The following is an 18102-nucleotide window of genomic DNA, read 5'->3' on the forward strand; positions in this document are numbered from 1 at the left end:
TGTCTCCCTCATGGATTTTGTGATAAAATGTTTTTAATGTTTTTTTAAAGTTTTTATGATACATAATAAATATATTGATTATTCTATATACACTACCTTTCTGGACTCCTATTGGTGCTAATACCTGACTCTTGTGAGTGAATGTGAATGAACGGATGTATGCTACATAAGATACCCAAGGGGGTCTTGCTTATTTGACATAGTGCCCCCACCCACACCAACAGTGTAGTGACCCTAAGGTCAGTAGCCCACTGGCTACTACCTCAAGACCCCTAAATAGAGTATTTAGGGGGCAGCTGTCAAGCCAGAATGCAGATTCCTGCAACCTACGAAGGAGGACAGAAGAGGTAGCACAGCAGAGGAGACTACAGAGAAGAACTAGCTTGGCGCCAGCCCTACTGGCCCATCTGCAATTTCCGGAGATCCTGCACCATAAGTCAACCTGTCCTGCAGCCAGTGACATCGAAAACCCCCAGGGAGGACTGACTGCATTCAACAAAGACAGGATCTTCTGTGAAAAGCAGCTCTTTATAAAAAAAAAAACTCCAAAGACAGACAGTGAACCTGCTGAGGACAAAGACACTTGATGCTTGGAACCACCACTGCACCCGTTGCCTATGGCCTAAGTCCAAGTGGCCCACCGGTCCCAGCAAGGTCCCCCAGCACTCCAGAGTCGGAGTCCACCGTGGGTTGACCCCCTCCAGGACTCCCTGATGTTGCCTGCAGCCTCTGCACAGATCCCCCCACTCCCCCCACAGCCATGGGTGGCCAGGTAAGGTGAAATCTGACCTTAAAAGGCACCCCTGCATCCGGCCGCCCGGAATAAGAGGTGCACCTACGTCCCAAGCCCTCCAACTTACCTGCCCAGCTGTTGGTTCATCCCGGAAGACTTCCTGGACTGAGCCTGCAACCAAAATACAAAACCGGCAACCTCCATAGTGTTGTAACGGGCTCCCAACCCCTCCTAAGCACCCTGCACCTGGCTTCCCTAGTGCCACTGGTGGTGTGAATTTGGTGCTGACCTGGGACCCCCCCTTTGCCCCGACCTTAACCCTAGGAGCTTGGCTACCTAAACAGAGTGGTCAGCCTGTGAGCAGCCCTCAAGCGAGGTGGCCCCTGGCTAACATTGGCATCCTGCATTTTGCACCCATAACTGTATTTCATTGTGAAATCTTTCATTCTAAGTATATTTTACTTACCTGTACTAAGTGCTGCTTGGTTCTGGAAATAAAATACAAGTATACCTTCTTTTATACTTACCCAACTGGTGTAGATCTTCGTCTCGGTGTGTGTGCATCAGTCTTGATTGAGTGAATACTATAAATGCTTAACACACCCTCTGGATATGCCTAACTGCTCGCCCACACTACCACAAAGAGAGCTGTTAGTACTTACCTAATTTAGCCTCTGCTATACCTCTGGGGATCCCCTGGACTATGTGCACACGACACCTTACTTTGGTATAGTATATACACAGCCATCTTCCTACAACATTGCTTTTAGTGGATTCAGAGGTGGCAGCAGCACTTGTACTAGTGTAGCATGTATGTTGCTACCTTTGAGAGGGTTGGCCCTTTGGTACCAGAAGCTGCACAATGTACACAGAGCTGCAACTTAGGCACCAGGAACTGGTGTGAGACGGCAGTCTTCCTGGCCTTAAGCTTTGCATTCAAGACAACATAACTTAGGACCCGGATTCAAATTTGGTTAACGGCCCATAGTTCATAAAGCATACAAGTCAGACTATCACCAACCATATTTAAAGACCGCCACCAGCCCTATGGGTGCTGAAGGCACTGAAAGTTTGCTGAGCAACCAACCAGGTTTCATGCGGTAGCTGGGCAAACTTTTTTCTTAAAAATAAAGTAGGAGTTTGCTTTTGAAAAATATAGCACTAATTATGTTGATACCCCAGGAGATTTCTGACAAGGTGTAGGGTCGTTTTTCGGTTTTTTTTTTCCTGCTCAAGACCGACAAATTTTCCCTGGCATCCTGAACAGGAAACCAATACATACGACTTCCCTGTCTAAACAAGGTGGATGATCTGATGTACTTACACGAAGGCAAAAACTCCATTGTGGAGAAGTGTGGCTCAATGGGATGACATTCGGTCATCCCAGTGGAGCCCGATGATGAAGCATGTCACCAACCAGGTTGGCGAGTGAGGGCTTTATACCAATTGGGTAAGAATTCTGTAGGTCTACATTCTTCCTAACAACATACCGGCTTGTTTTGAACCTGTGGATCAATGCTCCCTTGATAACTGGTGCCTTGTTGTTTTTTGACACTGACTTTGTTGTTTTTTACTAATTCCCAGAGGGGAATAGTCGTGTCGTTCCCTTCCTCTCCTGTTGATTATTTGTAGTCAATGGTTAGAGCGGCAGACCCTGATGCAGAGGTCTGGCCCGGGACCAGGGTTCAATACCCCGCCTTGGAGGGTCTTGGGCTCAAAATTCCACGGACCTGATAATTCTCGCCTCGGTGCCTATTCCAATCATGGAGTCCCACTCTGCAACTCTGGGCAATAGCTTGCTTAATCTCCACAACGGCCCCCACAATGCAAAGGATGCCTGGCCTCCACCTTGGGGGTGCCCAGGAGTGGACACCTCACAGGGAAAAGCCAGGATGGGTTCCACAGCGGTATTCGTACAAGCGCCTTGAGACCCTTGCGGGTGAGTAGTGCGCTATACAAGTATCAATTTACATTACATTGTGCCATCGGTGACGGCTTCCCTTACTGCGGAGCCGGCAGGGGCACAGTTGGCAGGAAACAGGACAGACTGCCATACTTTATATAGAGTGGTCGGACCATCAGTATGCACTCTGCAACATTTGTAGTGGAATATCCAGTCCTTAAGGTACTAAATCGGGCCCTATATCTCCTTTCGTTATCCTGAACTCGCCATTTGGGAGGACAGACCTGAAACTGTACTGTGTCCAAAACAGCTCAGATGAAAGAGTGTCTGAGAAGAGTTCAGGTGTAACTCCGGCACGTTAATACTGGACCCCAGTGAGTGCAGGAGGTCCACCGTAGTATGGAGGTGGGAGATGCTGCTTGGGGCGAGCACACCTTCAACAGCCAATCGTCAAGATTGGGGAAGACAGGCACTCCTGATCTCTGCAGATATGCTGCAACCACCAATATCATCTTGGTGAACACCCAAAGGGCACGGGAAAGGCCAAAGGGGATTATGGTTAGTTTAGTGGCCTACTGTAAACCGCAGGTAACACCTGTGGGCAGGCTGGACAGGAATGTGGAAGTATGCGTCCTGGAAATCCAAAGCTTTCATCCAGTCTCCTGGGTCCAGGGCAGAAGAGACTTGTGCGAGCAGGAGCATTTTGAACTTCTCTTAAGGAAGAAATCGAAAGGGCGCAGGTCTCGGATAGGACGAAAGCCCCCGTCCTTGATGGGCACCATAAAGTAGCAAGAATAACAACAATGACCTACTTACGGCGTCTGCATCCTCTCTATGGCTCCCTTGGCCAAGAGAGACGTCACTTCCTGGCGGAGCAAGGCGATATGGTCCTCCGTCAGCCTGTCACAAATTAGTGGAGGGGCAATCAAGAAGGGGCGGGCATAGCCCCTTTAGACAATCTGAGCACCCAGAGTGTGGATGTTATCAACTTTCACTGGTGCAGGTGATAGCGTATCCTGCCTCCCACTGGGTGCCTGTAATGGGCAAACTAAAGAGGCTTAGATGCTGTGACTGTCAGGGGTGGGGGTGGCAAGGTGGGATCTGTCTACCTGACCCACAACGTCCTTGGCCACAAACGGGCTGAGAGGCTTGCATGATGTGGTGGCAGGATGGGTAGGGACGCAGCTGAAAGCCCCTTCAGTGGCCACAATAGAAACAAAAGGCAGGCGGGAGATGTTGAGGGACCATGGAAAGGTGCAAGGATCCAGCCATAGCTCTGCTGTCCTTTAAGCACTCTAGCATTGAGTGTACATTTTCTCAGAAGATATGGATGTCTTCAAAGGGCATGTCCATGCGTGAGGTCTGCACATTCCCTGAAAAGTCAGCGGTTCTTTATTCAGGCGTGGCGCCTAAAGGCCACCGTCGATGAAACCACTCTGCCTAGCCTAGTAAGTCCGTTGCATCCAGCTCACAGCATACGGCAAACTCAACTGCATCCCTTTCCATCAGCAATAGCTTGGGAGAGCATGAGGCGGGGCTTCTCCAAGCACCTGCACAACCGAGTTCCAGAGTGAATGGGAGTATCCGCCCAAAAGACATGAGGTGTTCACCAACTGCAGTGGCAGACTGGCAGAAGAAAACATCTTATTTCCCCAGGTATTCAGCCTTTTGGAGTCCCTGTTGGGTATAGCGGCAGTGAATATGCCAGGATTTACTCTGAAAGTGGAACTTGGGAAGGCACGGTGGCGGCCCAGGTTCAACTGTGGAGCTAGACCTCGAACGCCGACCCTCCCTAATCTCGGCTGAAGACTTCGACTGACAGGGCAAAGTCGAAGACCTCTTCGACGTCTTGTTCTATTTACGCATGTGGAACTAACCAGAGTGTCCCAACGACTTTGAGTGTGACGAGGAGTGCTTGGAGTGGCTTTGCGACCAATCCCAGGGCCTTCCTCTCAACTGAGATCAAGACCATTGCACATCAAGTAGCAAGTAGCTTGAGGGAGCCCACCGTCATGGCATTGGCGTGCATGGCACAACAATTGATGCATGTCATTGCGTCGTGGTCATCTATGAGGCACCAGAGGCAAACGAAGTGTGGGTCTGTCACGAACACTTGACGTTGAACGGCACCACTTCTGACATTCCTGCTACACCAGAAGACAATGTCTCAAAAAAATCTTAAGCAAAAATTTTAAAAAAAGGTAATTCAGAAAGTGACTGGGGTCAGCTTTTCTTTGGAAATATGCCGACTGGCGCGGCAAGAAAAGAACAGATGTCATCTCGCTGGGGTGAATTATATAGGCACAGTACATCACTTCCTGTGCAGTGAACGGCATGGAGAGCAGACGATAGCACCTACCGGTGTGCAGGGGTGCTGCTCACACAAACAAAACCAGATCCAGTCTGAAGCCTGGGAATAAATCTAAGGTATCTAAGGTAAGGAATCTGCAGCTAGAAGTCTCTATCAGATAGCTATATTATGGAATAACTCATTTGTGGTGCTTGAGACACAGAGAGAATCCTATCTGATCAGTTGTCAAAAAGAAATAGTGTGTATATTTCTGACTACAGGCAACAGGTAGCTTGTGCCTCAAAACATGCGATTTGGAGTATCATGTTACACTGCTTTTTCAGGAAACGCATCACTGTGTTACTGTCCCTTTGAACTAGCAGTGCAGTGAACAGCAAGCTGAAAGGAGTCGGCTATATCACTGATGATATCGCTGCAGAGTGCGAGTTACCTGACTTGATGTTGAAGAGTATTTTGCACTGCGGTTGTAAGAGGCACAGGTGTTACAACCTGAGGACCGATGGGTTCGTGCTGGTGCAAAAAGAGCAGCAGGAACAATTTCTGTACAAAGGAAGACTTACAGGTTGTTCTGATCACATCTTTCAATGCAGAGACCCCTTACATTTCGGTATGAAAACCTATTACTGAACATACAAGTGAATAACAGATTCCATTGAATGCATATTTCTAGCATATTCTTCTGTTCTGAAAACGTGATATGAAGTTCGGATGATCAAGCTTATGCAAAATTAAGTTCAGGGGCTTCTAGTTTATAAGTTATTTCAGGGAAGTCGCAAACGAACAAGTTACTTACCTTCCGAAACGCTTTTTCTGGTTGATACAGTAACTGCCTATGGATTCCTCACCTTATGAATATCCCCTGCGCCAGCATTCCTCGGAATTTTTTTTCCTAGTTCTCCACGCCGACGAGGTAGTCACAATGCCATGGCTCTGCACGCGACTCCGCGTGACGTCACTGGAGCCATAAGAGGGCCCCGTCGGAGTGATGACGTCCGTTCCACCCATTTTTTTCGTGCCACCGAGGCGAAACGGGCGGACCAACCATATAGAAAATGTATACATAGTAAACAGTATTCACACTAATACACACAGTGTAAAGTGAAAAAGGAAAGCTAAAGAAAGCAAGCATTTCCTATAAGCCTACACAAAGGCAAACCGAGGCAATACAGAATGACAATATGAAACAACATATTAACGAATACCTCTTTGAAGGTATAAAAGGGTGGATAACGGGGAGGCTGGTGAGTCAGTGAGGAATCCACAGGCAGATACTGTATCCACCAGAAAAAGCATTACCGAAGGTAAGTAACTTGTTCTTCTGATGGATACATTTGCCTGTGGATTCCTCACCTTATGAATAGAATCCCACAGCAATCCCACTCCCGGAGGAGGGTGTCCACCGTTCTATACCAAAAAGCCCTGCAAAACAGAGCGTGCAAAATGGAGGTCCCTCCTCACTACGGAATCTAATATGCTTCGCGAAAGTGTGGAGGGAGGCCCAAGTTGTGGACAAGGCAGAAGTAGACGACTTAGCCCTGGTGGAATGAGCTCTAATGCCTTCAGGAGGCTCCTTACCAGCCAGAGCGTAGTAGATCTTGATGCACAAGATGATCCACCTGGATAGAGTGTGCTTGCGCACCGCCTTGCCCTTCATGCGTCCAACATAGCCCACAAAGAGCTGATCGTCCAATCGCAGGTCCTTCAATCTATCCAGATAGAGACTAACCACCCTCTTAGGATCCAAGCGGTGATGCCTCTCCTCCTCCTTGGAAGGGTGAGGGGGGAGGATAGAAAGTAGGGCGGGTAATGGACTACCCTAGATGGAAGGGACTTCCCCACCTTAGGCAGATAAGCAGCCCTGGTTCTGAGAACCATCCTTTCAGCATGAATAAGACAGGAACGGAGGCTTAGAACTCAAAGCCTGAAGCTCACTCACCCTCCTGGCTGAGGTGATAGCCACAAGGAAGACCGTTTTAAATGACAGCAGTCTCAAGGGACAACTATGCATAGGTTCAAATGGGGAACCCATTAAGAAAGTTAAAACTAGATTCAAATCCCACTGGGGCATAATGAAGGGGGCAGGCGGAAACATATGTAAGGCCCTTAATAAACCTTAAAACATCCGGATTTGATTTGAAAAGAGACGGCAGATCAGGCAAACAAAGAAATGCCAATAAAGCCGACAACCTTTAACAGTAGCCACAGGACAACCCTGCTGGGCCAAATGTAGCGAATAACAAAGAACATCAGAAAGATGAGCCTTTAAGTGATCCATAAACCTCTCTCCACACCATTTGACAAATCTTGACCACCTGTAGGAGTAAAAGGACTTAGATGGAGTGTCGCCTGGCCAATAAGATAACGTCCACCACGTCAGGAGGGAAAGAGAAGGAACTCAGGTTGCCCCGTTCAATCTTCAGGCATTAAGGTGCAAGCTCTAGAGGTGGGAGGGAAGAAGCTGCCCCTGCGACTGCAAGAGGAGGTCTACCCTGAGAGGAAAACTGAGAAGAGGTTGCGATGAGAGGTGGAGTAGATCTGTGTACCACACCCTCCTTGGTCAATTCGGGGCGATCAATATGACTTGGGCCCGTTCTTGGCATATCTTCCTCAGAACCCGAGGAATCAAGGGTATGGGAGGAAACGCGTAAAGGAGATGTGAGCTCCAGCTCAACTGAAACGCGTCCCCCAACGCCCCCTGCAAAGGAAACTGGAGATTGCAGAATGATGGGCAATACACGTTCGAGAGTGGCAAACAGGTCTACCTGAGGAGTCCCCCACGTCCGGAAGATGTGTCGAACTACCTCCGGATGGAGCCTCCACTCGTGGTCGGCAGAGAACTGACGACTGAGACTGTCCGCACGAACATTTAGCACCCCGGCCAGAGATTCGCCATCAAGCAAATCCGATGGTCCTGAGCCCAGGACCAAAGCCGCAACGCCTCCCTGCAGAGGCGGTACTACCCTACTCCTCCCTGCTTGTTGACATACCACATCGCAGTAGTGTTTTCCATCAGGAGTTGAACCGAGTGACTGCGAAAGGAAGGGAGAAAGGCCTTGAGCGCCAAACGTATCGCCCGCAATTCCAGAAGATTGATATGAGACAACCTTTCCTCTGGAGACCAAAGACCCTTGACCTCCAGATCCCCCAGATGAGCACCCCACCCTAGGGTAGAGGTATCCGTTATCACTGTGGCCACCGATGGTGTAAGATGAAAAGGCTTTCCTTGAGATAGATCGCCCCCCACGCTCCACCTGCAGCTTCTCTGGAGATCCTTACAGACTCCCTGAGATCTCCGTTGTGCTGATACCACAGGCATGCCCACATGTGCCAGCGTGCATGGTTGACCAACAGAATGCAAGAGGTGAACAGACGGAGCAGGCGTAGGACCTTCAGAACTGGAACAACGGCTCCATTGTGAAACAAAAGAATCATTTCCTGAATGTCAAGAATCCTTTGCGGAGGAGGAAAAGCTCGACCCACAGTGGTATCCAGTACTGCCCATATGAACAGGTTGCGCTGAGAGGGCACCAGGTGAGACTTGGGCACATTTTTCGAAAAATCCAATCTGAACAGCTGAGTTGTTACCTGCAGATGACAACGCACCATCTCTGGCGACTCGTCCAGGTAGGGGAAAACCGGGATCCCCAACCTTCTGAGATGGACAACCACCACCGCCATCACCTTGGTGAAGACTCGAGGTGCAGTAGTAAGACCAAACGGAAGGACCGCAAACTGGTAATGCGGCGAACCAACCGTAAACCGGAGATACTTTCTGTGCGACTTCAGGATTGGGATGTGAAAATACGCATCCTGCAAGTCGATGGACACCATCCAGTTCTCTTGTTGCAGCGCATGAAGAACCTGCGCTAGGGTGAGCTTCTTAAACCTCTCCTGCTTGAGAAACAGATTCAAAATGTTGAGATCCAGGATGGGTCGTAACCCGCCATACTTTTTGGGGATCAGGAAATACCGGGAGTAGCATCCCTGACCCCTTTCCTGCTCCGGAACCACCTCTATCACACCTTTTTGCAACAGGACAAGAACCTCCTTCTGAAGAAGAAGCAAATGATCCTCCGTGCAAAACCCTTGGTAAGGAGGAGGGAATTCCCTGAAGGGAAGGGCGTACCCATTTTCTACCAGATCTAGAACCCAAAGGTCCGACTAATTTCCAATCCCGTAGAAAATGGGTAAGCTGACCCCCCACATGACCTGCATGATCCAGGATGGAGGATCTAGGGCTGCTTTCCTGCATTACCAGGAGGGGTAGGGGAGTAGGAGGAGGAGGAAGGCGGCTAACTACTCGCTCCACGAAGGCGACCTCTGCCATTACCCCTGCAGGACTTGTACAAGGGGTTTTGTTGCTGTTGCTGCGGCTGACGGGAACTACGAAAGGAAGATTTCCCAAAGCCACGGTAACTTCTAAAGTCATAACCCCTTGCCTGAGACTGTAGGCCCAAAAATTTTGCTGTGACCTTACTGTCCTTGAACCTTTGCAAAGCAGAGTCAGCTTTTTCCCCAAAAAGCCTAGATCTGTCAAAGAGAAGATCTAAAAGGGCAGCCTGTACATCAGGTGAGAACCCAGAAGACCTCAGCCATGCATGTCTTCTAGTAGCAATGGATGAGCCCATCACCCTGGCCACTAAATCTGCTGTGTCCAGGCCAGACTGGAGGACTTGGCGAGCAGCACCCTGAGCGTCTGCCAGAACCTCACGCAAATTACCCTGGTCTTCCTCAGATGATTTTGGAAGAAGCTGCTTGGCAGAGTCCATAAGGGCATGAATGTATCTACCCGACAAACAGGTAGCGTTGGTGGATTTCAAAGCCATACTCGCTGACGAGAAAACCTTCTTTGCAGATTGTTCAAGCTTCTTGGGATCCCTGTCAGCAGGAGCTTGTGGAAAGGCACCCGTAGATTGCTTTGAACATGAAGCCTGCACCACCTAACTCTCAGGTGAAGGATGGTAAGAAAGGAACACAGGATCTCCTGGAGCAGGCCTGTACCTTTTGGACACAGATCTTGAAACTGCAGGAGCAGAAAGAGAATTGCGCCACACCTCAAGGATCGGCTCCGTAAGGCCATCATTGAAAGGCAAGAGTGGTTCAACCACAGAGGACGGAGAATGAAGCACCTCTGTAAGCACATTAGGCTTATACTCAGCCAAAGGGAGCTGCAGATCCAAGAGCTCTGCAGCCTTCCTTATTACAGTATGGTAAGAAGCAACTTCCTTCGAAGGAGAAGCTTTCTGAGAAGCAAAGTCCCACTCCGGGGAGGTGTCAAGTCCACTTGCCTCACACGGACCCTCGAACATATCTTCAGGCTCATAAATTTCACCTTCGTCCATATCTTCAGTCTGGTACTGTTCCTCCTCTAGCAACCTCTGCGCTTCTCTCCTCAAGCGCATCTTCGGTTGCGGCGTCGTCAGCGCCACACGTGGCGTCGATGGCTCCGGGAGCGGCGCCCAAGGCGGATCCGTAGCAGCAACCTGCGAACTAATCCGTGACGGTGGTTTGTCGGACGGAGTCAGGGACTGTCCATACACTGTCGACATCCTCGGAGCCGGAATTTGCCATGACTGCGTCATCGGCATGAATGGCACGAAGGGGGCCTGAGGATAATGGTGAGGCACACTCAAATTAAATGCCAAAGGACCCATGGGACCCGAAGGTGCACCAGAAGGGTAAGATGCCCTGTTAAACACACCATACACCACATTTAAAAAATACAAGGGATCCGAACCCGGCGCCGGGAATGAAGGATACTGCACCGGTTCGAGATCCGATCGAGGAGCCTCCGGAGTCGGAACCACCGAGGCCACATGTGCATCAGCCGGATTCGATGAACCATCCAGAGCCGGAGAGAATCTCGGCATCGGAGACTGCACCGAGTCCCCTTATACGAAGGAGAATGGGCCGGAGTCACCTGAGGAGACACTGAAGGAGAAGGAGAGACGAAGTCCTTAACACGACATCGAGGAGCCTGAGAAGGTGACCTCGAAACCACAGGCTTCGACGAACGGCGTTGAGATCCATGCCTCGTCTTCTTGTGTTTCTTCCTCGAATCATGTGAAGTTGACAACCTCGACTTCAAACGTTTGATCCCTTTTTTCTTTTCTCACTTTAGCCAAGTACAGCTTGGCTTCTCGTTCCTTCAGGGCCTTCGGATTCATCTTCCTACAGCAAGGACAGCCCTGGACATCGTGATCAGACACCACAGGCAGTCCTCATGGGGGTCAGTGATCGAAATATGCCCCCCTGCACTCCTTACAGGGCTTGAAGCCCGACTTCCTTGGAGCAGACATGTCAAAACCACAGAAGGAAACCAGAAAAATACAAAGTATCCAGGAGAAAGTATTGGAGAGTCCGTAGAAAAACCATTAGCGTCGACAGCGCGGAAAAAAGGGAACGGACGTCATCACGCCGACGTGGCCCTCTTATGGCTCCAGTGACGTCACGCGGCGCCGCGTGCAGAGCGATGGCATTGTGACGACCTAGTCGGCGTGGAGAGCTAGGAAAAATGTTTACGAGGAATGCTGGCGCAGGGGATATTCCTAAAGTGAGGAATCCACAGGCAGACGAAAATCACCACAAGGGTTGCCTGGATTAGTGAAAGATGCATTACGTAAGTAAGTGTGTACCATATACTAAGCCAGCCTCCAAAGAGGAAACTGGCAAACTGTGGTGCTTCGTAGAACAGAAATATGATTGCCTAACCGCTGGCTGAGGTCCTCTGGTTACCTAGATCTCAGTGCTGTCGTAATGTCTGTTTACCTGGTCACTCTGGCTACCTTAGATGCCTGGGACTCCCTATCTTAATATAAAGGGTCTACTATCTACCCATCACCGCTTACACCATTACACTGGAAGAGAGACTTCACCCTAGGCAGACTCCGGTTGTCATGCAGCCCCTCAGGCGTCCAGTCGCTGCACATCAATTATGCCCTTCGCGGCCTCAGCAGGGTAGGCTGCCGCACTCCTCAGATCGGGCTCCCCGCCTGTGTGGCAGGGCTCCTCATGCCCGCGCGTCCACTGTCTACATGGCCGCCCGCACCCGCTCACCACTGCGGATGCCAGCTGGCACCTCATCGGCAGGCCACCGCTATGCCTCCTCTATAGAGCAGCACATGCGGTAGTCTGCTGCTAGCGTATTCAGGGGAGCCCCCGGCTTGATATTAGGGGGGATACAAGTCTCCTCAGCCTCCCCGCACACAACCCTCAATGATTCCGCATCTTGGTGGTCAGATGGTTGGATTTTAGGCGGTTGATGAGTCCCGGCTAGCACTGCTGCACAAAAGTGCGGCTATCTTGCCGTGGGCTCTCTGGCGCCCCTAGTCTGAAGACCATTTTAGTCTTCCCCTACATTTAACATTTTTAAAGATACTCACCTGTGGGTATAATGCGAACAGAAGAGGTTCAATCTGTGTATCCAGTGTCCTACTACACATACTAACGGACGCTTCAAGGATTTGGCACAGGCTCTGCGTAAATAAAAAAAACAGTCAAGTTATTAAGGTTTGATATAGAGTCCAGTTATGAAATCAGCAAACAGTTTAAAAAAAAAAACAAATGTAACTATTCATAATGACAAATGAAAAAGCTTTTAAAAATGTTACAATTCTAGAACAATCGGAAACAGTATTAGGATTACAAATATATCGCATGTTTATATACCAGCTTTTGTGAGTAAATACCTATATTAAATAACCTCTATGTGAGACTTCCAAGGGAGAGGTATGTATTAAAACAAGGATTAAGTCCTTCCGCCATCCGTGCAAAGGCAGCAAAAACAATGAATATTATATTCAAACAGTTCTCAGGTTAACGAAAAACAATGCATATTATGAGCCATTAAAAATTGGAAAATATATTTGTAGCAGTTTAAACTCTGTAATTCGCATACCTTGTCAAAGAGTACACAGGGAGAAAAATACTTTTTATCTCCACAAACGCAACACAAAGACAATACATTTCTTATCAATGATTTACAAGTGTTTAAAGGTAGCGCATATCTATTTTTTAACATAATTCCTGTTTTCAAATGACACGAGGCGAACAACGGAGAAGAGTTCTGGACGGACAGGGTGTGGTGGATTTTCTGTCTACCACATTACAAGTGAGCTCTAGTCAATGCATTACACAAAACGGTGTATAGGACATGCACTAAGTTTGACAGAGTACTCTGTCCACTAAACTCTAAGGCCTTAGCCTTTCTAGTAGTGAGCTTTAGAGAAATCAGAAAAGTCTGCCCAAGAATATTCAGCCCAGTTTTCAAGGGTAAGTATTCTCAGACTTAGTAAGTGTGTTAAAAGTACATGAAAGACAAGTGTTTGAGCCTAATCAAGTTGCACAGGGAGGCATTCGGACAGGTGCACCTAGTACCCTCACTGTATTAGGACTGCTGGTGGGACAAACATGAACAGGTAGTTAAAGCATAGGCTAGGATTGTTTTCATAGGGATCTCATGACGGTAGAAGGCATATGGGCATGGTTGAAGGGAAACTTAGGGCAAGAAACTAAACCCAAAACAGAAGCTGGTGATGTGTGTTTAGTGAAGATTGTGTAACTCTTGGCTGGCGGAATGTGTGGCCATTGGTGGGTGGTATTTGTGGCTGCTGGCTGGCAGAATGTGTGTATTGGTTTGCCACAGGTGTGTTTATATGTAGGTTGACTGATGACTGGTTGAGTGGCAGTGTGATTAGTGTTTCAGTCTTGTGGAGTATGAATGTGATGGGCCCTTGAATGGTGGCTATTTGTTGATGTGAGTGTTGTGTGTATTGGGCCAGTGGCGGGTGGTGTGATTGGCTGAGTGGTGTGCATGAAAAGCTTGTGAAAGGACATTAAAGTGGTTGGTGCCTTAATATAGGTTAACAGCTCACTATCACCAAGTGATTAATTCAATTAATAAGTTATTTAACTTCTGTAAGTATCTGATGCATATTCTATATAAATGCAGATCCCTTACAGTGTGAATATTCCCCAGGCGTCAGACTGGATCCGTAAACTTTAAAGTGGTACTCCTGTGGGCACCAGCAAGTGGAGACATACGGCTCCATGCCAAGGCTGTTCCACTCCGAAAGTGGCATAGTAGCACCACCCATGCAGGCGGCCGTCAGTTGCTTCCTTTGGCTGTCCACACCTGCAAATGTAGAGCCTATCGCCAGATTGGTGTACACAATATGCAGATCTCAAAATTGGGACCTTGTAAATGGAAGAAAACGGAAGGGTTGGTAGGTCAGTTTAGAATCTACAGTTCAAGTATCCACTAGAAAGATTGTTACTGAAGGTAAGTTACTTGTACTTTTGGTGGACACTTCTAACTGAAGATTCCTCACCTTGTGAATAGACATCATAGCAGTACTTCCCCAAGTGCATGGGTGTTTAAACTATCACACCAAAATGTCCTACAGAATTGAGCAGGCAAAATGCCCCTCTCGCGATAATAGTGCTTCATGAAAGTACATATCAATGCTGAAGTAACTGCCTGACAAATAACCAGGACAAGCACTCCACTTTCCAGCGCAGTGGTAGAAGCTTTGGCTCTGGTGGAAAGAACCACTAAGCATTCTGGAGGTTGCTTTATAGCCAGTGCAGAGAACAATCCATTGGGAGATAGTCTATTTTTACACTGCCTTGCTCTTCTTTGCCCCAGAGAACCCCACAGAGAGTTAATCGTTCACCCTATGTTCTTTGATGCAATCTATATAAAAGCTATGTGCTTTTTTTGGGGCCAAACAATAGTGTCTATCTTCCTCCTTACAGGCATGAGGCTGAGCAAAGTAAACCAGAAGAGCGATAGCCTGCCATAAATGAAATGAACACTTTTGGCAGAAAGGAAACTCAGGTCCTCAACACCAACTTCTCTAGGAAGACTTCTGTACAAGGTGGATTGGCAGCAAGAGCATGCAACTTGCTCACATGCCTAGCCCTAAATAAGAGCAAACACAGACGATGGACGGAGCGCTGAAACTTTTCAGACACTCGCAGCTAACACCCGCAGTTCCGTGAGGCCTTAATGTCCTGCCTCACCACCTTGAGGTACGGGGTGTCCAGGAATACAGCGGTGACTGCAACTGGTTGGAATGCAGTCCGGAGGGCAATAATCAAATGCAATGTCCTGTGCGGTGCCATCAAACCAAGATGGCGGCTGCCTGATCCTGATGGAGACCAGAACACAACCCTGGCATGCGGAGTGTGTGGAAACCTGGCATGCACTAGCTGAGTGCTCTTGGGGCGGTTGAGCCCTGAATTCTTGAGCAACTTAGCGAGGAGCGGTCTCTGACCACTAGTACTTGCTGGAGTGGCACTGTCATAACGCACCTGCAGGGTAGGCTGGGTGGGTTGCCTCAGTGTTTTAAAGGGGCGAGGAAGACCTAGCGGCCGCTCTGGGTTTACCCCTATATCTGTTGACCTAGGGGACCGTTGCTTGTTAAAGGTAGGAAGCACCCACACAGCTATGGGTCAGTGTAGAAGCACTGGGGAGAATCATTTAGGGGCCTGGCTGGGGTTCCTTTGAACTGCACTGCTACTAGAGGAGCTGCCTTGAGAGGTGGCACCTAAAACCAGAGCCCAAAATGGTTTATGAGACTGGATGAAGAGTGGTATAATCCAGTTTTAAAGTTGCAGCAGGAACATAGGCATAGGGTCATCACAATAACAAGACCGGTATGAACCAAGCAATCATGATCCTTCATTGAAACTGCTCCTGTAGGCCATTAAAGAAACAAGGTCTGCCTTAAACAAATAAAACAGACACGTTGGTAGTGTATATCAACCTTCTGAGGATAGACTTCAAGAAATTCACAACAAGGGTTGGAGAAGTAGAGCACGCTTTGGACGACCACTCCGAACCAACTGAGGTACTATAAGAAGTAAATCATCTTAAAGAGAAAACACTGCCTACATGCTATTTTTTTATTTTATTTTATTTATTTAGAAAGTTTTATAGAGCGCGAACAAGATCCTTGCGGATATCAGAGCGCTTTACATAACAGCAGCCTATAAGAGGAACAAAAAACAGAGATAAGCAAGTGAACAAACATATAAAAACCATGATGAGGGCAAATATAGTGGTATAGAGGGATTACAACATGGTGCTGTCATATAAGACAGGAACTAGCGAACTCAGTTCTGAAGGGAAAGAGCTCAAGTAAATTTTGCCATGAGAAGCGCTTTGACTTCTTTTTTGAAAGCGGCGGAGGAGGCATTCCGTCTGGTTTCGGGGGGAAGAGTGTTCCAAATTTTGGGCGCCATCCCAGAGAAGGATCGATTATATGTTTTCTTTTTGTTGAACCTTTGAGGTTTCAGTAAAAGGTTTTCGGCACTCCTGGAAGTCCGTAGACCACCAGAGATTGTCAGTTTCTGCGCGAGGTAGCTGGGAGAGTTGTGGTGTAAGGCTTTATGAGTCATGCACGCCACTTTTAGGTGGATTCTAGCTTCAAATGGAAGCCAATTCAAGGATTTTAAGTCAGGGGTAATGTGTGCAGTTCTTTTCGAGCCAGTGATGAGTCTTGCCGCAGCGTTGATAGACGCTCTTAAGGGCGCTGTTGCGGCTTTTGGTAGCCCACACAGGGAGACGCTTCCGTAATCCACACAAGGGAGAACTAGGGCTTGTACTGCCAACTTGAGGTCCTCGATTGGCAGGAAGGGTTTCAGCTTCCTTAGGGTACTTATCTGGAAATTAGCTCTCTTTGTGGCGTTACTGATGTGTTTTTGCATCATGAGATTGTTGTCGAGAGTGATCCCCAAGGATTTTGCAGAATCCACGATAGTTGGTTGTACGTTGAACGCGGAGAGTTGTTTGATCAGGTCATGCATTAGAGGGATCTTGGCCGGTGGTGCTATGAGGAGGAATTCTGTTTTTAATGCGTTGAGTTTGAGGTGATTTTCTGATAACCAAGACTGGGTGATCATGAGTGTGGAGTTGAGCAAATTAATGTCCTCTATGGAATTGATCTTGAGGTATAGTTGTGTGTCGTCTGCATACATATGAAATTGAACATTGGATGTTTGCAGGATTTCAGTGAGCGGTTCCATGAACAGGTTGAATAAGGACGGTGAGAGTGCGGACCCTTGCGGCACCCCAAGAGATACAGGGGAGGCATTGGAGAGCGCGTTGTTGACCTTGAATTTTTGTGAACGGTTATTCAGGAAGGATGTAAACCATTTTAGCACTGTGCCAGACAGACCCATCCTATGCTCCAGGAGATCTAATAGTTTCTGGTGTTTGACCGTATCAAAGGCTGATGAGAGGTCTAGTAAGATGAGTAAGCACGAACCATTCTGGTCAAGGATTTGTAGCGCATCATCAAGAATGTGTGTCATGGCCGATTCAGTGCTGTGACCCGCTCGGAAGCCTGATTGGTGTTTATTTAGTAGGTTGAAGTGATCCATGTGATTGGTCAGTTGCCCGTTTACACATTTTTCTAGCAATTTGGCCAAAGTGGGGCTACTGGAAATGGGACGGTAGTTGTTGAGGTCAGAGGGGTCCGCAGTGAGTTTCTTTAGGATAGGTGAGACTTGGCCTACTTTGAGGGAGTCCGGGATGCAGCCTTGTTGGAGTGAGCTGTTAATGATTTTGGTCCAGAGTGGAAGGAGCCACGGTGAAAGGGCTTTGACTGCATTAGCCGGGAGGGGGTCAGTGAAATGATTGGCCGGTTTCAGGTTGTTGAGGATCTTGCCTAGGTCGTCTTCAGTGTACGTCTCAAAGGAAGACCATGCTGCCTTGTTTTTGGGGCAGGCCTTAGGGGGGGAAAGGCATGGGATGGGTGTAAATAACGGGGTGATAACCGTATGGGGAGCAGTGTGTGGTGGGCTGTCATTAAGGAGGTCCTTTATGAGGTTGTCGGTCTTCAGATTGAAGAAGGTGGAGAATTCTTGACAGTTAGGTTGTGGGCGATCTAGGTCTCGGGCCTGTTGGGGAGCTTCCTTGGATTGATTTTTGACAAGTTCGAAGAGCTTTTTTGGCCGGTTTTTAGCTTGGTCAAGTTGGTGTCTGAAGAAGTCAGCTTTAGTGCGTTTAATTTTTTTGTAGTATGCATTTCTCTTTTTCCTAAGAAGTTTGAGGTGGAGAGCCGATGGGACTGCTCTCCAGTTGCGTTCTGAGGATCTGAGGGCTCTTCGATCTTCATTAAGTAGAGCGTTGTACCAGGGCTTGGAATC

The 18102-nt window shown here is 48.3% G+C and overlaps 1 protein-coding gene across 2 annotated transcripts in view; it reads right to left on the reverse strand.

Annotated features, from left to right (window-relative positions):
* MROH1 (maestro heat like repeat family member 1) overlaps positions 1-18102 on the reverse strand; it is a 2508022-nt gene that overhangs the window by 1891597 nt on the left and 598323 nt on the right. For both annotated transcript variants that reach the window (XM_085604508.1, XM_085604507.1), the window contains exon 9: positions 12330-12422. In XM_085604508.1, the coding sequence (XP_085460634.1) occupies positions 12330-12422 (93 nt within the window). The remainder of the gene's footprint in view (positions 1-12329; positions 12423-18102) is intronic.

The sequence above is a fragment of the Triturus cristatus genome, chromosome 5_1 (assembly GCF_964204655.1).
Source record: "Triturus cristatus chromosome 5_1, aTriCri1.1, whole genome shotgun sequence".
Taxonomy (NCBI): Eukaryota; Metazoa; Chordata; class Amphibia; order Caudata; family Salamandridae; genus Triturus; species Triturus cristatus.